Here is a 23282-nt window from a genome sequence, read left to right on the forward strand (position 1 = left end):
AAAGGGAGTCCCTTCCCATCTTGCTCTGGCGCGCCCTCCTGTGGCTCCCCTGGCACACTGCAGCCTGCGGAGCTTTGAGCTTCCCAAATGACTAATTACAGATCTATCGATGGATCGATCTATCTATATACAGATATATAGATATTTGTGTGTGTGTGTGTGTGTGTGTGTGTATGTATATATATATATATATATATATATATATATATAAAAGGTCATGTAAAAGAAATATAAACCCATGCACAAAATGGAGGACGTTTTGGAACTCCTCCAGCACATAAGTTTAATGAGCTATTTTGAGACGAATGCAGGACATGTCCTGGAAGAAAAGGAGGACATCTGCTCTGCAGCTCCCCCTTTCCCTCAAGCAGCGACCGCCGCCATTTTCTCACCCCTCTCCCTCCACTTGACTCGTCGAGGCACTTCTTTCTTTGTGAGGCGAAACTAGGCTCCCTCAAGGCGGGCGCCACCTGCTGGCAGGGAAAAGGCTACCTGGGCCAAGCTTGTCCCGTATAATAAAGTGTCCAGCCTGAGGCGACAAGGAAGATGGCCTCTTTCTCCCTCAGTGCGGCCTAGTCTCCTGCTTTCCGCCTCCCTCTCTCAGTGGAAGCCAACCCAAGCACATCCTCCCTTACAACCATTACATTGTAGCCCAGCCCCAACCCCGCCTCTTCATGGCAGTCGACGCCGCCTCTTATGTCCCAAACACACTGCAGAAATAATCCAGTTTGAGACTGCTTTAACTGCCATGGCTCATTGCTAGGGAATCCTAGGACACTGTAGTTTATTGTGGCACCAGAGCTCCCTCTTACATTTCCCATGATTCCCTAGCATTGGTCACTGCAGAAATGATGTAGTTTGAGACTGCCTTAACTGCCCTGGCTCAGTGCTAGGGAATTCTGGGAACTGTAGTTTTGTGAGACATTTAGTCTTCTCTGTCAGTGAGCTCTGGTGCCACGATAAGCTACAATTCCCAGGATTCCCTAGCACTGAGTCAGGGCAGTTAAAGTGTTCTCAAGCTGGATTGTTTCTGCAGTGTGTTTTGGACCTTTAATCTTTGGTCTTTTCTTCTCGGGCTTTTCGGGGCCCTTCAATATACAAGGCTGTTGCCACACTACAGAATTAACGCGGTGTCAAACCCAGGGTAACCAGATGCCCTTCTTTTCAGGACATGTCCTACATTTCAGGAAGAATTCCTAACTGTCCTCCATTTTGAGCATTTTGTAATTAGGTACAGAATAAACATATTAACAGTACACCTACCAACAACAACAACAACAACATGTTTCAGCCTGAAACTTTAGAGAAGACTGTGGTTTTTAAGCAGTGAGCAAAATAAAACTCTTGTAGATCCTTCAGAGGGTTTTGTTGTTTGTTTGTTTGTTTGTTGTTTTCCAGGGAAACTGTCCAAGGCAAGGCTTTGTCTCAATGTGGGGAAGGATTCTTTTTATTAAGTACTGTATACAAGAAGAGGCGAGGCAGAAATAAAACTTTATTATCAATATGAGAAAATGACACTATAACAACAACAACCAGGCACAGTAAAAGAAGCCAGCTTTCAGCCACATCCCAACACTTCCGGCTCCTGGTGGCATGGAAGTGAGTGAAGTGTCTATGGATATAGCCACTCATTGCTACTAGCCCCGCATATGGCGGCTGTCGAATGGAATCCGGAAGTGATGTTTGTATGTCAATAGTTCCTATCTCTAGGGAGGAGGAGGAGGAAAAAAACACGTTCCGGTTTCGACCCTGTGCGTCACGGCGTTGCGTCAGCGTGCGTCGGTGACGTAAGGGGGGGATGCCCGGAGAGAAGGCAGGATGGGCTGCTTGTGTGGCTGAAAGTCAGAGGGGAAAGGGGGCGGGGCTTGTCGGGTTTCGGCCACGCCCACTCCGCTCCCGGCCGCCTGAAGAGAAAAGAAGAAAGAACAGTCAGAGAAAGGCTCCGTTGGAGGAGGCTGCGTTGTTTCGTTGCTCCGGGATGGGTCTAATATTCGCCAAGCTGTGGAGTCTTTTCTGTAACCAGGGTGAGCGGGGAAAGGTTCTCTGAGGGCTTCCTCTGTTCCCTAGAGGCAGCTCAGGCAATATGGGAAGGGTTTATGGTCATTTATTCGGTGGGAGGATAATAATAATAATAATAATAATAATGTAATTGTGGTGTTGTTGTTGTGCGGTTCCAAGCCATTTTTTACTTGCCCCCCTCCCCAGAGGGGTTTTGCCATTGCCATCCTCTGAGGCTGAGAGAGTGTGACTTGCCCCAAGGCCATCCAGTGGTTTTCATGGCTGAGCCAGGATTCGAACCCTGGACTCCAAAGCCATAGTGCGACGCTCAAACCACTACATCACGCTCCTCTCTCTATTCAGACATTCTGATTTCTGCCATCATGACTGCGTCCACACAGGAGGAATAATCTGGTTTTGACGCCTCTTTAACCGCCGCCGTGGCTCGATGGCATGGCATCCTGGGAGTTGTAGTTTGTTGCGGTTTGTTTGGGGAGAGCTCTGCTCTTCAGAGGCGTAATCTGACACTCAAACCGCTACACCACACTGGCTTTGCCTAAGATAATAATTATTATAATAACTATTGTGTGTATATATATATATATATATATATATATATATATAGTATATAATAGTAATTATAATAATTATTACTTTAGGCAAAGCCAGCATTGTGTAGTAGTTTGAGCGTTGGATTACGACTCTAATGTATATACTGTAAATACTCATGTATAAGTCTAGAAATTTAGGTTAACCCAACAAAACTGAATCGACTTATCCACAGGTCAATGTACGTACTATACTTTAAGTCATATATATATATATATATATATATATCCATCCTCTGGTGAAAGACAAAGAGTTTAATCTGCCCTGGTATCAGCACAAATAATAATGCCTGCTGGAGTTTTGTAAGTTCTTTGCCATCTTTTTCCTTTGCTTTGTCCTTTACATCCTTTGTTATACTAACTTTTACCCTTGACATATCCATGGGTCATATCAAAATCCATAATTTTGGCCCCAAAACCTGCCCTCGACTTATACATGAGGTCAACTTATAGTCAAGTATATACGGTATGTATGTATGTACATATATATATGTGTGTGTGTGTGTATTAACATTATACTACTAATAATTTTATACTATTACTTTAAGGAGGGAGAGCATGGTTTCAGTGTTAGATGATGATGATCTAACGGCCTTGTTTGCCGCCTAGAGTCCCTACATTGGGAGAAAGGCAGGATATAAGGAAATAAAATGATGATGACGATGATTATATTTATTTATATCCTGCTTTTTTTTTCAAAAATGGGGACACAAAGTGGCTTACAAATGTTGTTCCTGTTGTTGTGTGCCTTCAATTCGCTTCCGACTTACAAATTAAAATAGTACTGTTAAAAACATACAAAAGTGTGCATTAAAATAGCATTAAGTCAGTACAGTGTTAAAACATTTCTCATTAAAAGATGTAAGATGCAATCAAATGATAAAATACATACCTCAGGAGTCCATCAAAAGTAGTCATGATGGTTAGATGTCATGATTTTGGTTGTTGTTCTGTGTCTTGAAGTCATTTTCAACTTATGGTGACCCTAAAGTGACCCTATCATGGGGTTTCCTTGGTATGATTTGTTCAGAGAGGAGGTTTGCCATTGCCACATCCTCTGAGGCTGAGAGTGTGACTTGCCCACAGTCGCCCTGTGGGTTTCATGGCCAAGCTGGAAATTGAACCCTGGTCCCCTATCTCCTAGTCCAGTGCTCAAACCACTACATCACACCGACTCTCCTAATAACAATTGTAATAATAATATTTATTTTTTTATCCAGCTCTTCTCATGGATCAAGGTGGGGAACAACAACAAATCAACAATGAACATCATCAACTAAAAGACACTGATGAAAACATATAGCAGTTTGAAAGGACAAATAGGGCATATACAGTTTAAAACCGTCCACATTTAAAGTTAGAGCCAGCGTGATGTAGTGGTTTCAGCGTTGAACTATGACTCTGGAGACCAGGGTTCAAATCTTAGCTCAGCCATAGAAACACATTGGGTGACCTTGGGCAAGTCACACACTCTCAGCTTCAGAGGATGGCAATGACAACCCCCCTCTGAGGAAACTTGCCAAGAAAACCCTGTCTTAGATTTGCCTTAGGGTCAACTTCAGTCAGAAATGACTTGAAGGCATGCAACGACAACAACAAACAAATCTAAAATCACAATTTAAAAAATCGTCTGGATAAGAATAGTTTGGAAGAGGCTGGTTTTCAGTGCGGTTTTAAATTTGGACAGTGTGTTTAGCTGTCCAATTTCTTCCGACATGTCATTCCACAGTCTAGGGGCAGCTGAAGAAAGAAGTCATCTATTTTACAGTTGCCAATCTAATCTCGGGTTGGACCGATTCACACAGTGAATTCTTGGGAAGTGATTAAGAAAAGCAGAGCAGAAAGGCTGAGTGGGATAGTTAATCCCTCATAGGGTTGGAAGGGTCCTCTGGGAGCCATTTTGTCTAACCCGCTGCCAGGCAGGGATAACATAACCACAGCACTTATGGAAGCTGCCCATCCAACCTTAAAGACCTCTTAAGAAGGAGAGTCTGCCACCATTTGAAGCAGGCTATTCCACTGTTCCATTCTTCTAGTCATTTCCAAACTCTGGCCTTCCAGATATTTTGGACTTTGGACCAGCTCCCAGAATCCCAGACTATATTGGTCAAGATGGCTGGGGCTTCTAGGAGCTAGAGTCCAAAACACCAGGAAGACCAGAGTTTGGGAATCACTACTTTCAACTGGAAACTGGCAGAGGAACTAAGCGTGGTGTAGTGGTTTGAGCATTGGACTATAACTCTGGAAACCAGGGTTCAAATCCTGGCTCGTAAACCCATTGGGGTGATTTTGGACAGGTCACATTAGGGGAAGGCAGTAGCAAGTCCCCTCTGAAGAAATTTGCCAAGAAAAACCCATGAATTATGGCCTTACAGTCGCCATAATTCAGAAAAGTCTTGAAGGCACCCAACACACACATTCCACTGTAGAACAGTGGAGGGACATTATCACTTGCTCCTTTTTCATTTGACATTCCTCTGAGAAACCTGTCGGCATGGTTTCAGCCTGCGGCCAACACCCATTTCATCCTGGCAACAATTCTGAATTGAAGGAGAGTATGTTACCTCCAAGAGCCTTCAGGGCTAAATGTGGATTAGAATTGGAGTCTCCTCATTACTGTCACTACTGGAGTCTAGCGGGGGAAAATCACGCTCAGCTGACAAGGTTGTTGCTGGGTGCCTTAAAGTCATTTCTAACTTATGGTAACCCTCAGCCTAAGATGAAATCTTAGCAATCATTTTATCATTTGTGGTTTTATATCTCACCCTTCAACTGGTTCTTTGCTGTTGCGTGCCTTCAAGTCATTTCCAACTTATGGTTCCAGCAGGCGTATCCAGATAATTTTAAATTGTGAATTATGATGTTGAATTTTAAATGTTGACTCTTTTAAAATGTATATGTCTTACTGGTCCTTTTAAACTGTTGCATGTTTTAATTAATGTGTTCTAATTGATGTTCAAAGATATAGCCATGTTAGTCTGTAGAGAGTTCTTGTAGCACCTTTGAGACTAACTGAAAGAAAGAAGTTGGCAGCATGAACTTTCGTAGACTTAAGTCTATTTCCTCAGATGCGTTAGTTTAATTTATGTTAATTGTTGATTTGTTGTTGTTCCCCACCTCATTCTGTGGGAAGAGGTGGGTATGAAGTTGTTGTTGTTGTTCTTGTATGACCCTGAGGCAAACCTATCACAGGGTATTCTCAGCAAGATTTGTTCAGCGGGGATTTGCCTTTTGTCTTCCTCTGAGACCGAGAGAGCGTGACTCGCTTAGGGTAATCCGACAGGTTTCCATGACCAACCCTGGTCTTCAGAGTCATAGTCCAATGCTCAAACCACTACACCACACTGACTCTTGAAACTGACAAGAGGGGAGGCTTAATTGATTAGCTTGGCCAGGAGCAGATAGATGGGAAGCTGAGAAAGGAAAAAGCAGTAAAATGATGTTGGACTTTAGGTGGTGCTTTAGAGCAAAATAAGGGACCTACATATTTCTAATAGTAGAATCAGCCTGGTTGGGTGGAGGTGTTTAAGAAACATGATAGAGCTGGTAGATAGCATAAGATGGGGAAAAAAGGATTCAGAGAATAATAATAGAATTAGGAGGGAATCAAGGGTGACCTTGTCCAAACCACTCCTGGTTTACCCCTGAAAAGTAGCCATCTAACCTCAATTTTAAAAACCCCCAGAAAAGGAGAATCTATGAGCTCTGTTGTCATGGGAGTATAGAGTACTAGTTGGCAGCAAAATTTCACATTTGGGGTGGTAATGAATCAGCAGTTGGGATTGTGGTGAAAAAATTAGCTGGAAGATTTGAGGGCGGGGAGGAGAGCAAGTGTGGTGTAGTGGTTTGAGCATTGGACTGTGATTCTGGAGACCAGGGTTTGAATCCCAGCTTGACCAGGGAAATCCACTGGGTGAGCTTGGGCAAGGCACACTGTCTTGGCCTCAGAGGATGGCACTGGCAAACCCCCTCAGAAAAAACTTGCCAGGAAAACTCCATGCATGATAGGTTCACTTTACAGTTTAATAAGTTGGAAAAGACTTGAAGGTACACCACTACCACAACAAGGTGGTCATTTAAAGGATTGTTGGCATTTTCAAAATAGGGAAACTATTTCTCTGTTAGGACTGGCAATATATATAAAATGTTTTAAGGGAAGTACTTGGGTTTTGTTAAAGATCGGTGGATATTTGAGAAGGTTCTTTTGTCACTACTTTCATTTGACTAATGTTCTGTTTAGAACAGGTAGGATTAATGGCACATGCAAGATACAGAGAACACCATGCTCAGTGCAAATATCAGTTGGGCTAAATTAAGAGATTTGCAAAAAGATATTTTTTTTCTTCCCTATCCACATTTTCAAGGCGCATGAGCTTTTCTTGTTTTTTAAAAAATGCTTTTGCTATAAAGCAAATATACCAGTGTTCAAGACATGTGGGACATGGCTGTTCTAAAATAACTTTTTGAAATTTAGGTAATTCATCCCACAGTACCTAACTTGCAAGCATGCTTTTGTTCTCCTTTAATCTAAAATGCTTCCAGCCATCCTGATGGAGTCCCTCAGTTTTACAGAACAGGAAAAATGACTGTACAAAGGTGGATGAATGCATTCTTTTCAGAATGGCATATCTGTTAACCTTTTATGAGAGATAATCGTGTTCATAACATTATTTGAAGCTGCTGCCAAAAGAACCCATATGGACAGAGATTATTTTAATGAATAGCTCTCTGCTGATTTGTTGGTTCCCAAAATTAAGGCATTTAAAAATACTTTCACATGGCAATAGCTATTGTGTCAGACCAATTCACTATACAGATTGTCTATGCTGGGTGGAAAAATTGTTGTGCAGTAGTTGCCAGCCCCATATGTGTGATGCTTGTATAGGCACTCTTGCCCTAGTTGCTTTCTCATGTACGAGCTGTTGTGTTTGGATTTGCTGCTGTTTAGAAGCATTCCAACAGTATTCATTTGTTAACTGCCTTCGAGTCAATCTCGACCCAGGGCGACCCTGTGGGTGAGACATATCCAATACTCCATATCCTCCATTGCTTTGCTTGGGTCCTGCAAATTTTCATGCTCATGACTTTCTTAATGGAGTCCATCCATTTAACATGTGATCTTTCTCTCATTCTACATCCCTCCAAGTTTTCTAGCACTATTTCTTTTTTCAGTGGGTCATACCTTTTCATGATGTGGCCAAAGTTCGACAACTTCAACTTTATCATCTTGGCTTCCAGGGAGACTTCAGGCTTGTTCTGTTCTCGGACCCATTTGTTTGTCTCTTTAGCTGTCCATGATATCCTTAATACTTTTATCCAGTTCCACATTTCAAATGAAGTGACTTTCCTCTTATCGTCCTTCCTCACTGTCCAGTGCTTGCATTCATACCTGGTAATGGGGAGCACAATGGCTTGGACGATTCTAACTTTCATGCTCAGGTGTATTTATTTATTTATTTATTTCATTTTTATGCTGCCTTTCTCCCAAAAAGGACCCAAGGTGGCTCACCAGATAAAAGCACTTTAAAAACCATTTTTAATTTTTTAAAAAACCTAGATAAAACAGTATAAAATTAATATTAAAATCATAGAAAGGTTTTAAAAACATAATCTAATATATCCTATATAAAAGCCACCCTGTCATAACTTTTAACAGGCTGCCTGAATAAAAACATTTTTTACTTGCCAGCAAAAGGCCAGCAGGGAGAGGGACAGCCTAGCCACCTGTGGAAGGAAGTTCCAGAGGATGGGAGATGCCACCGAGAAGGCTCTTTCTCGTGGCCTCACCAAGCAAGCCTGGGATTGTGAGGGGACCAAGAAAAAGCCTGGAGATCGTAGGGCTCTAGCAAGTTTATATGGGGAGGTATCTTTAGGATCTTTTCTAGTTCTTTCATAGCTGCTATCCCATTCCTAGTCGTCTTCTGATCTCTTGACTGCAGTCCCCATTCTGGTCAACGTTTGATCCAAGGTACAGGAACTATTTCGATTTTCTCTTTGTCTACGCTGAATTTGTGTAGATTCTCTTTGGTCATTATTTTTGTTTTCTTTATGTTCAGCAGTAAGCCTGCCTTTGCATTTTCTTCTTTGAGGTTCCTTAGTAGGTGTTCCAGGTCTCTTATGTTTTCTGCTAGTAGTATGATATCATCTGCATATTTTAGGCACGTTACAGACCGCCGGAAAACGGCGGTCTGCCGGCGCTGCCGCATCTGGGAACCGCAGCAGCCAAATCGTGTGGTTCCCAGACGCGGCAAAAAGCAGCCTGAAAATGGCACTTCTTTTTGCGCCCTGGAAGTGGCGCCGTGAGGCACTAGTCGCGCACTTGTGGCGTCACTTCCGGGACACGACGTGTGGACGCTAAGCATCCGCTACGTCAAGATGGCGGTGCCCGTGTGGAAGGGTGCCGCCATTTTGTACGTACCCAATATGTACTAGGGTTAGGGGCGTCAGGAAGTGATGCCCCTTCCTAACCCTAGTACGTCCTGGGGACGTACTATAGGCGCATCTGTAACGCGCCTGTGATAGCTGATATTCCTTCCTCCTATCTTCACTCCTCTTTCTGTGCCCAAGCCTATGCTTCATTTGATATTTTCTGTATACGAGTTGAACAAATAGGGTGAAAGGATGCAGCCTTGCCTGTTCTCTTTGCAGTTTGGGAACCATTCTGTTTCTCCATGTTCTGTTCTAACAGTAACCTCTTCTCCTAAATACCAATTTCTCATCAGGACAATAAAATGTGTTGGCACTCCATTATCTTTGAGAGTGTTCCATAGCTTTTCATGATTTATGCAGTCAAAGGCATTGCTATAGTCTATAAAGCACATGCTGATTTTCTTTTGGAATTCCTTGGTGTGCTCCATTAGCCATCATATATTTGCAGTGTGGTCCCTACTGCCACTTTCTTTCCTGAACCCCACTTACACCTCTGAAATTTCTCTCTCCATGTATAGTTGGAGTCTGTGTTGCAGAATTTTGAACATAATTTGGTTTGCATGAGAGATGACAGCTATGGTTCTGTAGTTGCTGCAGTGTTTGGTATCTCCTTTTTTATGGATGGGGATGTATATTGATAGTTCCCAGTCCGTTGGCCACTGTTTTGTTTTCCATATTTGTTGACATATTTTGGTTAGCACTAGGGTTGATTCAGTCTTTGAGGATTGTAGCAGTTCAATTGTGGTATCATCTGTTCCTGGTGATTTATTTTTCCCAAGTTCTCTTATTGCAGCATCTACTCCATTTTTTAAATCTGAGGTTCATCTTCATATAGTTCCTTGTTCCCTGTGTCTTTCACTTTCTCATCTCTTTTATATATCTCTTCTGTGTATTGCCTCCAACATCTTTTTATTTCTTCCTAATCTTGAATTATGTTCTTTTCATTGTGATAGACTAGAGCAGGGGTAGGCAACCTTTTTGAGCCGGGGGCCGGGTTGCTGCCCCTCAGACAATGGGGCCGAAGCCAAAAAATAAATAATTAAATATATTATTAAAATTTAAATAAGTAAATAAAAAATAATTCCTACATACACTGCACACATCATATTTTGAAGTAAAAAACAAAATGGGAACATATACAATATTTTAATTGAAGATCGCCTTCCCAGCCTCTGTGGAAGCTTCGGCCTTCAGAGGCCGGGAAGGAGGGAGGAGGCCACCCATGATCGCGGGCGGCCCCCCGCCCTTTCCTGGCCTCTGTGGAGGCTTGGGCCTTCACAGAGGCCAGGAAGGAGGGAGGAGGCCGCCCACGATCACGGCGATGGCCGTGATCGCGGACGGCCCCCGGCCCTTTCCCGGCCTCTGTGGAAGCTTGGGCCTTCACGGAGGCCGGGAAGGAGGGAGGAGGCCGCCTTTCGCGGGCGGCAATCGGCGGCAGGACTGGGCTGGGGCTGGTCCCTAGGCCTCGGCGGGCCGCATGCGGCCCATGGGCCGCAGGTTGCCAACCCCTGGACTAGAGCATCTCGACCCTTGGCTTGAACTTCCCTTTGATTTCTCAGTATTCATATGCAGGCCTAACGTGAGACTCATTCCTGTGATAGAGACAAAAGCAAAGCCTTTTTCTGGTAATTTGTTGTGCACTATCTTAAAGGTGAGAGCCAGTGTGATGTAGTGGTTTGCATACTGGACTGTGACTCTGGAGACCAGGATTTGAATCCTGGTTCAGTCGTGTAAAGGCACCAGGGCTGGGGAGTAGTGGTGATTTTGGGGTTACTCCTACTCTGAAGTAAGATATTTTTTCTTAATATTACACCTACTCCTACTCCTGTAAAAACCTCTTACATCCTTACTCCTACTCCCAGCCCTGGGGAAAAGCCCCGGTTCCTTTGCAAGGGGTGTGTGTGTGTGTGTGTGTGTGTGTGTGTGTGTGTGTAGTGTGTCTCTCATTGCCTCCCAGCCTCTTCCCCAGTGCAATATAATAAAATTGTTTTTTGGTGTTTGAATGTACAATATAATAACAGGAATAAGGAATAACAAATATATTTTGTTACTCCTTATTCCTACTCCTGTAAACACCTCTAATTCCTTTACTCCTTACTCCTACTCCCCAGCCCTGAAAGGCACTGGGTGATCTTGGGCAAGTCACAATCTCTCAGTCTCAGAGGATGGCAGTGGCAAACCCCCTCTGTAACTTGCCAAAACAAAACAATACATGATAGATTCTCCATAACTCAGAAATGACTTGAAGGCACGCAGCAACAACAACAACAGTTTAAATGTAGTGGGAAGAGTAGAGATATTCTAAAAAAAAATGAAATGGTTTGTCAGGATTCATTGACTTTGATGTGTTAGCTCAAGAGATGTGTTTTGCACTAAGTTGACAAAAGTTTGAAAAAGGTCTAGTGGAGAAAAGGGGGAAACTGCTTAATAATTGCCTAGACTGGTTATTTACATTAGTCATGAACTACTGGCCTTTGGTAGCATTCAAGGATCTGGGCTTCGTCTATATGTTTGCTTTTTAAGTGCTTCAAAGGGAAAAGGTTTCGTAGTTGCTTCTTGATGCTAATTTATTGGAAAACAGCTATAAAAGGAATGTTGGCTTTTAAAAGGTCAATGCTCTTTTTTCAGTCCTTTCTATGATGTTTATCACACTATACTCTTAAAGTGCTACTATTCCACTTTGACTCCTCTAGCTGCCTCCTGTTGCATTCTGGGATTGGCAGCTTTAAGGAGGGGTATTTAGAATTCTCAGGCAGAGAACTTCTCTGCCTGAGAATTCTAAATACCCCTCCATAAAACTGCCAATCCCAGAATGCAACAGGAGGCAGCTAGAGGAGTCAAAGTGGAATAGTAGCACTTTAAGAGTATAGTGTGATAAACATCAAAGTCTATATTCTAACCTCTTGTGTGGAGAGGGATCTTGATAGTCTGGATAGAGTAGACTGGAAAAGGCTTTGCAAAGAAATGGTATAGAGGAACATTCCTTGTCTAGTACAGGTTGAGTCATTCTCTCTGAACCTTAGAGAATGGTAATGGCAAGCCCCCTTTGAAGACATTTTCCAAGAAAACCCCATGGTAGGTTCACCTTATGGTTCCCATTAATCAGAAATTAGAGGCACGCAACAACAAGCAAGTTGAGTCTCCCTTATCCAAAAAGCTTGGGACCAGAAATGGTTTGGGTTTCAGAATTAATACAGGCATAATGAGCTATTTTGGAGATGGGACCCAAATCTAATCACAAAATTCATGTATGTTTCCTATACACTTTATACACATAGCCTAAAGGTAATGTTATACAACATTTTAAATCATTTTGTTCATGAAACAAAGTTTGTGTATACTGAACCACCAGAAGCAAATATGTCAACTAGTTCAGCTACCCATGAAAAAGGTTTTGGGTTTTTTTAGTATTTCAGATTTTGGAATTCCAGATAAAGGAGGTTCAACCTGTAGGACAGCTTTAAATATCTTATTAGCAATCTCTCAGTGAAACTAATCCATTAGCCAGAACTAGGATATATCATTGTGTTAGGATTTCTGATTATTGATAAGGTCATATTGAGCTAAAATGTGGTGCTATTCACCACTGTTCACTCTTATGTATTGTAGAGCACAAAGTGATAATTGTGGGACTTGACAATGCTGGAAAGACCACCATTCTGTACCAGTTGTAAGTACCGTATTTTGACTTGATAACTTAAGTCTTGAGGATGTGATTCTGATCATAATTTAATGCTTGGGAACAGTGTTTACAAAGTTTAGAAGAATAACATATTTTTCAGCTCTGAACAAGTTGTCCTTAAATTTCTAAGTGTTAAATTTATGCATGGCCTAGAAACTTGCTATTGTGTTTGTTTGTTTTTTATGGTTTGGGAGCTTGATGTTGTGTTTCCTAAATAAGATTTCAGTTGTTCCAATTTTAACCCTTCACATTTAGAGCAATTCACATCTAATCTGTCATTGATAGCCCAGCTATTTCCATTGGTGGAAGGAAAATGTATTCCTATCCCATTTTGCTCAATTAGGGCCTGAACAGGCAGGCCAAAATAAAGCTGCTTTGGGTCACTTTGGAGGTATGCTGTTTAAATGATGCATGTGTCCTCAGAGGCCAGAAGCTGTGCCAGAGCCATGCTAAGGACTGGAGCGCAGCTTCTGGCCTCTTAAGATGCATGTGTTATTTAAACAGCATACCTCTAAAGAGCCCCCAAAATTTTGGATTGTCTGTTCAGGCCCTTAGTTTATTGTAGAATGCTGATATACATAATGTTATGTCAGAGGATTATTTCATGATGTTCCAATAACTTTACTAAACACAAGGAACTGTAGTAGAAAAGGTCATAAACAAGTAACTGATGTATTGTACATCAGGAAGATAGATACACTGTAGCAAGAGAAAACCCTCTTTTGTCAGAATTGTGGCAGCTTATTTTAAAATATTTCTTCTAATCTGTCCCATCTGGAAGTATTTGGTATTATGTAATTTTAAGGGCACATTATAAGCTAAAGCTAATGAGCTAACAGTATGCAATTTCTCACTAGACCCCTTCTTAAAAAGACAGTATGCTGCTAAATTCTGAACACAACATTCAAAAGGTATGCTCCTGTTCTAAAGGTATGCCACCCCATGGTTCTGAACATATGACAGACAGAACAAGAATGATCCCATTGGCCCCAATGGGATCATCTTTCACATCTCATTGCCTGCTCCTGCAGCCCAATACTTGTTGGAGGTGTAGCCTCTGAAGCAGGAAGGCTTTTCTTCTGTAGGTTCTTTATGCATCTGAGCATCCTGATTTTTCAGGTATGTCAGAGCTGACCAGAGTATGGGGACACTTCACAAGTAGAAGTAGCTTCCTGCTGCAGGGATGCAGTCCTCAGTATTTAGGAAACTACAGAGATTGGTGGTGAAGTTACAGTGGAGGGGGCAGAGTCCTTGGGCTCATCTCCATTTTCCTGGTTTGAATCATGTGAGTACTGAACTTCTAAATAGAAACTTGTAAAAAGGATTGGTATAAACTAATAGTCATCTCTCTAATGGACCTTAATCACTGAAGTGGTGCATGTGTGTCTCAGTTTATCCCAGCTTTCCTGACCATGTGGAAGAACTTGAGGGTTTTTTAAAATGAAAAAATGGAAAACATATTTTTGATATAATAGATGTGTTTTCCCACTGCAACCTTCAATTTTATCCAACAAACCACATGTTATTCTATAACAACATACTAATGTGTAGAACCATATTCTATATTTTGCTAAACATACTACTTTGCTCCCACTTTAGCCTCATGAATGAAGTGGTTCACACTTCTCCCACCATAGGAAGCAATGTTGAAGAAATAGTAGTAAAAAACACACATTTCCTCATGTGGGATATCGGAGGACAGGAGTCATTACGGTCATCCTGGAATACGTATTATACAAACACAGAGGTATGTCGGTGCTCTTCCTACTTCATGCAGCTCTAGTGGTGAGGACAGTGCTTGCAAAGCATGGTTTTTCTCACAAGAAACTAGTACCAGGTTCCCCCTTCAACAGCCACAACTATGAGTGCTTGAAGTGAGGTTCAAGAAGGAGAGAAAATGGCTTTGCTGAGTAGAAAGTAACAGAGAACTGCTTTGTTTTTAAGCCCCTGAAAGGTTTTTCTGGTCAAATGACCTCTTTATTTTTCCTCACAATAAGCAAGAGTGCTTGATAACTCATCTCAGCTAAATTTGAATGGCAAAGATACTGAGGGAAGTATTCTTCCTAGAGTGTATGGGTGGAACACAGTCTGAATATGAGCTCCATTTTTGCTGGTATTGTCATTTTGTTTCACAGTTTGCTTGTGCTCCACTACCTCATAAGCCTGTCAAGGATGTTCAATGGAGTCATTTTTATTAAATCAAGTGTATCATTTTATAAAAACAGAAGAGTCTTGTAATACCGCAAAAACTAGCACATTTCACTGTGTTTTGCTGCAACAGATTAACACAGCTGCTCCTCTGGAAATTATTTCATTGTATGTGGTTCCTGCAAAGAAACATGATTCTTTAGTTCTTTGTCCAATGGTTATTCTTTCCACAGTTTATTGTATGTGGTTCCTACAAAGAAACATGATTCTTTAGTTCTTTGTCCAATGGTTATTCTTTCCACAGTTTATTATCCTTGTAGTTGACAGCATTGATCGAGAGAGACTGTCCATCACAAAGGAAGAACTTTACAGAATGCTAGCTCACGAGGTAATTTAAATTGTACTTTTGTGTTCTAATCTGTATTCTAAGAATGTAGAAGTTGGCTTGGATCCAGAATGTTGAATTAATGAAAAGTAGTCTTACTAGTTCAGATCAGAGCCCTAATTCTACTTCATTTTTGTTGGTTTTCCAAGTCTTGGGGAGCAGCTTTCTGGGAAGGGCAGAGGGTGCAGCAGGTGGGGAGTGAGTTTGGTAGAAATCAGTGCTGCTGCCTCATGTAAGTAGAAGTTTTGTGGTTGAACTTTTGGTCCATCCTGATTAAACACACATGAACAGCAGCATTATAATTCATTTTACCTGATTCTGTGTACCTTGAAATGTATTCTGATAATCAAATCTAGCTTATATCGGAATCTTCCTTGGTGTTAGCCATTATAAATTTAAAAGTAGGTGATGAGAGTTGATACCATAAAAGAGAAAGGGTGAAGAAAGATGTAATCCATGCTTCAGTAATCAGGATTCTTCCAACTACAGCATTATGTAACATTGATCAAGAACTTCATCATAATTAATTTTCTATATATGTGTGTGACATTTACAGGACTTGCGAAAAGCTGCAGTTCTCATCTTTGCAAACAAGCAAGATATGAAAGGTTGTATGACAGCAGCTGAAATTTCCAAATACCTCACCCTTAGTTCCATAAAAGATCATCCATGGCATATTCAGTCTTGTTGTGCACTAACAGGAGAAGGGTAGGTATTAATAATAATAAACAAAATAGCTTGACTTTGAGGGGAATGGGCAACTTCTGATTTCTCTGTCTGGTGTTCATGTTCATATTTCCAAAGATGAATTGTGATAAGCCTTCCTGGATAAGAATTAGTGGTTTTAAAACTGAAAGCCTACTGATGAAAATTCAAGTTGCAATGTTTGGGGGTACAGCTCCCACTCCCACCCCCCTTAAAACATAGATAGTATAATAAAGTGTACTGCCACCACTGGATTTTCAGCAGACTTTTTACTGCCACAAGGTGAAAACTAAAGGCATGGTGCTTGTGAAACAACATTATAGATTTAGACATCATGAACTGTCGGCTGAAACCAGCACACATAGAATATTTATCCAAGACTGGACATTAGAGCTCTTTCATTATATGTAGTCAAACTTTCACACCAAAGTGCAGGAGAGTAATAACTTGGTGAATACAGAGAGATTCACTTGAAGGAACAATGGTGCCAGTGTGGACAACTAGCTGTGTAAACCTTCCCACACATCCCAATATCTACAATGTTGTTTGTATGACAGTCCAAGAGAGAAATTTATAGCACAGTGGTTGTGAGGCAAATGCAGTTGGAGAGAACAGGATATGCTGGTGTTCCTGTTTACTAGCCAAGATGTGCCTAGTTTTCTAATGGCAGTTCCATCAAATAAAAATGAATGGGCTGACTTCCATGTGATAGACTGCCAACATGATTCAGCACAGCTATAGTGAGGCAGGCAGTGGTGACACTAGGGGCTTGTGGCCCACACCAGATGATACCCTAGGAGAGAGGTGACACCCAGTTGGGCCCTCCTCCCACTGGGGGGGTGAGAAGGGGAAGTGCACCCTTCCAGGCTTTTCTGCCACTTCCTGAGGAGGTTGCTACTGAAGATGAAGGGCAAGTGCACACTTTTGTCCACCCTCACCCCCCATTAGCCCCTAAACCAGGTGACACCAGAGTTGGGGACACTACTGATGGTAGAGTTACCATAAATCAGAAACAGTTGGAAGGCACATAACAACCACAGTGAGACAGAAGGAGAAAGGGTTGACAAAGTTTGGGTTTATGTATTGGGTTCATGATAGCATTTCCTTACAGAATCAGGGCAAACTATACTAAGATGGCCACTTCAGACAGCAGACTTTGGTTGTCATGCAGGGGTAAGAAATCTGGTTATTTGATAATGCTGTTATCATATTTTAACTATTAGGAAAGGCAAAGCACTTGTGAGATTTCTGCCAAAAATAACTTGGCTAGCTCTGGGGCACCTGGACTTAGAAGAGTACTATGCACCAGACATTGTTTGGTCTTGGGGAACAAACTGTCTTGGCCAGTTCCAGTACAGAGTGCTTTGCCAGTACCTTCCAGATTATTTGATTAAAAGGTTTATTAGGCATGGGAACTGTGCAGTCCTTCAGATGTCACTGCAAATCCCAGCAGTGCTGGCCAGTAAAGGCAGTGGTGAGGAATGTACAGAGTTGTAATTCAACACCTAGAAAGATACACAGTTCCTATCTCTGTTTTAAACGTTTTTGGTTGTGGTGTTTTTTTGTTTTGTTTTGTTTTGTTTTTGCATTTGTGTGGTAAATTTGTTATCAAACCATTACACTTTGGCCTGAAACAGAATGGCCAAAAGGGCAGCCGTCCAGCCGTGTGGGAGGCATGGAGTTTACATGGCACACACCCATGTCGGAAGCAGTGCTAAACCAATCCCAACCCAGATGAGCTGGGCCAAAAAGGAGTGGGGAAAATCAGCTCCTTTTTGGCAACCCGGTTCAGGATTATGGCAGCGGCCCATATTGGGGCTGGGTGTGTATGTTGCAGTGGTCCCAACATGAACAGCAGTGGCTCAGTCCTGGCATGGACCTTTTGGGTTGTCTGCTTCATACCTCTGTTACTGTGGGGTAATTTAGTGTTGTACAATGTATATTTTTTAAGGTGGGTTTTCTTCCTCCTTGCAGATTGTGTCAAGGTTTGGAATGGATGACTTCTCGAATTGGAGTAAGATAACTTCTGGAAAAAAATTGGTGCTTATCCTATGGATGAATTTCTTTGTAGTACACTTGACTGCTAAGGTAGCAACGTGTTTAACCTAAAGACATTGAAAACCTCCACAAGCAACACTTGAATCAAGTGCAGCTGACTGAAACTCAGAAGTATTTAACTTAAAATGCACTAATCTTGGATGAATGGATGAACATAGGAGCTATTGGAAAGTTTGCCTTGTAACATTTTTTTGAAAAATTTCCTTTAGGCTGCCTACATTAATAGACTGAAACAACAACAGATCTCCTTTTCCTGTTTCCATGCTGCAACAAATTAGCATTAACCACCAGACTGTGGGCGTTAAAATCAAGATATTTCCAGATGATGGAATTTCAAATATTGTTACACTACCAGCATCCTCTAACATCAGAACAGTTATTTATTTGCTGCCCTTACCTTTCTGGTTATGTAAATACTATAACATTTCTGCCTTGTCTGTCATATACCTTTTTTAAAAACTCAATTTGACTGCTACATGCTTTATACATTGGGTTTATGTGGAAAGACAGATTATTTTGTGTAAAATAACAGTGAAATATGCTTTGTGTTGGTAAAGAGGATGAGTTGACAGCACTGTGTTTTAACAATGCAAGTTCAACAGGGAAGACTATTCCATAGGGATGTAGTTTCCCCAACAACATTGAAAACATTATGTGAAAGCCAAATGCTTGTGGATATTGTGCTATTAACCAATGAGGTTCTACAGTTTAATTCCAAATCACTTCAAAATGAAACCAAACTTTTGAAGTGTGCATGTGTGTAATATATATGAACTTTTAAAAGTAATTATTCATTCATTGGAGAAAAAGAGAGCCAAAAGTAATAAACATAAATGAGCTCTATCATACTTTTTAAAAATAGAACATTGGCTATTTTATATAGGTATAGCTTCCCCTTCCCCAGAAAATGATCTCATTCTATAAATCATATATATAATGCCTTATTTTGCATAGTGCATTAAAGTGTCTTTCTCTCCCCTGCCAAAAAAAATGTGCTGTAAAATTTTCAGTACCTTTTCTGTTGTGTGTTAAAAACCACCATCTTGTCTATATATTATAACAATGGATTTTCTGTCTTTGCAATGTTGGTGGTATATGTAATCTAGCAGCCAACATTATGAAAACAATCTAAAAGAAACTTCTAGTTTTCAGGACTTCAGTGCTAAATAACTTTAGGGAATATATACAGCACATATACAGCACATATCAGTTCTCTTTTGTGGCACGATTCATGAAAATATGTATTGCAGGTGAATATTCATGGTTTTAAACTTTTTTTCCCCTGGAGGTGCCATTTGAAGAAGTACAAATTCTTCACTTTTAGAATAGTTAGAATATACAATTTTTCACTGTAAAATTGGCACCCCATGTCTTTTAAAAAGGCAGACATTTTGTTCTCTCCTATGCCCCCCCCCCCCCGGCATGGTAGATGCTTTGCATAAAGGAGTGTACTTTCATAACCCGCTTCACTCTTTTGCTCAGTCCCAGCCCAATATTGCACATAATAGAAGGTTAAAATACCTTTTATCTCTATGTGGGCTTTTTAGAAATGAGTACCAACATACATATGTACTTCTGTTCCGCACCCACCTCCTTTGATATTTTTTAATGAAGGCATCCATTCCTGTAAAATTAAACACACAAAGTAGTTGCATAGATCAGTATATTACAAGAATTAAAAGCATAACTTAAAATGCAAAATCTTTCTGGGCTTGAGGGTTAAGTAGAAACATGGAAAGTTGCAGGCAATTTCATCTTTTTAGCCCAGTGTTGTCTGTTCTGACCAGCTATCTTGTAAGTCAAGCAGAGGTCTTTTTGTCACTGTCTGTCTGAATCTTCTTCAGCTGGAGATGCTGGGGATTCATTTGTGACCTGCTGCATGCAAAGCATGTGTTCTATTTTTCACCTGTGATCACTTCCCAAGCATTTGTCATCGACTCAAATAGATTTCAGAGCTTGGGAGTTTCTTTTTAAAAAGCAATTTGTTCCTTTTAACTTGGCACAATGTTTAAAAGATAATTAATTGAAATGGTTCCAATGTTAGAAACATAACTTCAGTTGCTTATTAGTTTCCCACTGTTGATAACAAAATGGCACAGAACTTGAAAAAGTCCAGTCAAAATGCTTCTAAAAAGCCTTTTTAAAATAACTTTGACAAGTAATTAGAAAACATGACTTGTTCCACCAGTAGAGTGACTTTCTTGTCACTCATTAGGTTATTCATAAAATATAACTACATTATGCCCTTGTTTTTAAAAAAAGGGGGTCAGTTTATTGCAGGTAACTGAGTTACTTGAAAATTGTTACTTCTAAGCTTTGAGAGTTTGGAAGAATTCCATGGAAACCTCTTTTTGATCCTAGTCACTCAGTTCCTTCTCATTTTAAAAAAAAATCCATGCAGAAGTTTGGTGCTAAATTATGAGGGAAATTTTCTTAGCCAAGGCAGTATGTGTGCCAATAATATCATGTTTGCAGTGAAGTAGGTCTTTTCCCTGCTTCCACTAAAGATCTTCGCTGCAGTTGTGAATTTACCATGAGTTATTTCTATGGGGACAACAGCATTCAGAATTTAAGCTATATAACTCTTGTCATGCCACAACATTTGTGAAACCTGGCCAATTTCAGCCAAGGTAATATAGATGTTGACTACGCATATGGTACTATGTTTTACCACACTGTATAATTTTTTTATATCAAATGATCAGCATGATATTGCCTTGTAATTACTTTGTTGAGGTGAATTAAACTGCTAGGTTGTGAAAACAAGGCTCGATCTTCTTTCTGATGTGGGTATGCATGTGTACTCTCTTACATGCATATAAACTGGCTCACTAGATTGCAACCATGGTGTGTTATTTCTGTAATATTGTATTAAGTATATTGCAAATAACTACCAAAGACCACAAAATAGTGATACTTTACTGGGCCAACCAAAATGCAGAAAATACATTTTGCAAGCTTTTGAAGCTTCACTGGCTTCTTCATCAGGTAAAGTGTTAAAATTCATATAGGAGAAAAACAGTACGACGATGCTAGTTAAAGTAGTTTGTAAACAAGTTAGAAGCCTGTGTTTTGTGAAGATATATACGGTCTGAGTTCTGGTGGTATTGGAGAGAAATCCATGCAGCCAGGCCTTTCCTCATTCTGTCTATGTAGGTATTCCAGGAAACAGTTTTTAAAAAATGTTCCGTTAGCAAGACAAAAAGAGATGCTCCTCTTGAGATCCAGGTTGCCGGAAATGCTCAGGAGGAGCATCACTACTGCTGACAATCATGAAGAGCATGTGCCTTCTGTCCTTTTGGAAAAATATGGCAAAATCCACAAGTTTACAACCTCTCCTCTGTGGCTGAGAGAGTGTAACAGGGCCAAGGTCACCAAGTGAGTTTCTGTGGCTCAGCAGAGATTCTAACCCTGTCTTCTAGAGTCATATTCCAAATATCAAAGCACTACATTACCCTGGCATCTCAGGATGCATTAGATGCTGTGAAATGTGCCTTGTGACTAAGGTGAAATGGCTTTGTTTGGCAGCTGGAATATCTTGCCAAGCTGGTTTCATTTCCTTTGAAGAACATCAATACGCTGTGTGTCTATAACAAGGTACAACCAGTTTCAGCTACTATACCTGATGTTTCTGAAGGTTCTTTAGGCTGTAATCCTAAAATTACTTTGGATCTAGGCTTACCTCTGGATAGTTTACTGATTTACAGTATTGCCAATATTTAGGAAGGTCATTGGAGAAGGCCAGCTGTCCACATGGTGTCACAATTGTTTTAGCAATATTCTTAGTGCTGCCTTTGGGGTAAAAATGCATTTTAGGGTTGCCATTGTCTAATCGAATCTGATTACACAGTGTTGTCATGATATCCTATTTTCAATATGAATAGGTTGGGTTACATGTGACTGATCCAGGAAATGGGAGGATCCTGGGCATAGGAACTGGAGCACCAAAAACAATCAGCGAAGGATGAATATGTGCATATTGGGGGGGAAATCCAGCCCTGTTAAATAGTTACTTTGCTTTCAGTTGAAGCATCTAAATTTAGAAGTATTGATCACAGCCCTAGTGTTAAACCAAACAAATAAACACACTTTAAGAACGTCATGATAGAATATTGTGATTCAATAAAAGGAAACAAAAGCATTCTTTATATAATACTTCTATGTCCAAATGGATACCAAGTCCTTCGTAGAAACAAAGGGTCACGTACAATTTAATCTATGAACCAAGAACATTGCAATTAGAAATGTAGACTGGAAAGTATGAAGCAGTGACCAGAGGAATGAAATTTCAGTGAAACTGAAACAGTAGAACATGGAAGCACATTATACAATAACAATTGTGTGTGTGTGTGTTTAAACATATCACTAGTTTTTCTGAAAAACATCTTAACAAAATCTCTTCCTGTGTACTGTGAAGTGTGAAGAAAATTCATCACATCATCACAGGCCCTAAGGGAAATGCCAGGGATCAAAAGTTTAAAGCTGCCTGAAATGCATGTCAAACCATTCTACTTAATTTGATCTAATATATATGTGTGTGTGTGTACACATGCGCATGCACACATATATACACACCTTATAGCAGGGTAGGGGGTGTGGGAAGGCCTGTCCTCCAAATATTCTGATAGCAAATATGGGCAAACGGGGCCCATTTTTTCCATCCCTGGGAGCCCCTTTGGACTGCACACACACACACCTAAAAAAAACCTGGAAGTGTCTGTTAAACCAGTTTCTGGTTTTGCTTGGGGGAATGACAAGGTGTATGAGGCTATATCTTGTTCTAAAGAAGAACAGTGATTCTTTTTGCCTCCCAATTTTTGGTGGAAGGAGATCCAGAAGGTTCTGCAAAAATTAATGGAAGCACATGTGACCCACAGTCCTTGTGATTCTTGTCATGCCCTGCTTCCAGAACATAGCCATAGACTCTGAGTCAGAGGCTGAAGCAGTGGACATGCTGAGATGTGCTGCTGAACCAGAGCAAGAGGAGGTTCTAGAGCTAGACATCTGAGAGACAGTACCAGCTCTGGCAGCATGCAGTACCAGCTCTGGCAGAGAGACAGAAACATTGGGTCTTACCTGTGATATGTTCATTTTCAGCGATGTAGGTGGGAATATCATATAACATGGGTTGATTCCATCTCTTGCTCCGAAATAGGCAGGAAAAAACAGACTTGGAGTCACTACCAGAGGGAGCAACCCCCACCATCCCTCAGTCAATATTATAGCCAAGGATAGAAAACAAACTCAGAGAGCATCCAATGCAAATATA

At 40.9% G+C, this 23282-nt stretch overlaps 1 protein-coding gene across 2 annotated transcripts; it reads left to right on the forward strand.

The window, feature by feature from the left end:
* The first annotated feature begins 1862 nt into the window (after positions 1-1862).
* ARL5B (ARF like GTPase 5B) lies at positions 1863-20779 on the forward strand. 2 transcript variants are annotated; one of them, XM_089533332.1, is made up of 6 exons: positions 1863-2024; positions 12645-12705; positions 14317-14464; positions 15170-15253; positions 15807-15958; positions 17930-20779. In XM_089533332.1, exons 1-6 carry the CDS (start codon positions 1979-1981, stop codon positions 17976-17978), a joined length of 540 nt encoding a protein of 179 aa, XP_089389458.1. In that variant the 5' UTR covers positions 1863-1978; the 3' UTR covers positions 17979-20779. The 2 variants fall into 2 exon arrangements, with proteins under 2 accessions (XP_089389458.1, XP_089389459.1); XM_089533333.1 differs by lacking the exon at positions 1863-2024 and adding an exon at positions 12046-12110.
* The last annotated feature ends 2503 nt before the right edge of the window (positions 20780-23282 follow it).

Source organism: Sceloporus occidentalis, unplaced genomic scaffold (assembly GCF_023333645.1).
Source record: "Sceloporus occidentalis isolate IW3139 unplaced genomic scaffold, rSceOcc1.0.p SCAF_7, whole genome shotgun sequence".
Classification (NCBI taxonomy): Eukaryota; Metazoa; Chordata; class Lepidosauria; order Squamata; family Phrynosomatidae; genus Sceloporus; species Sceloporus occidentalis.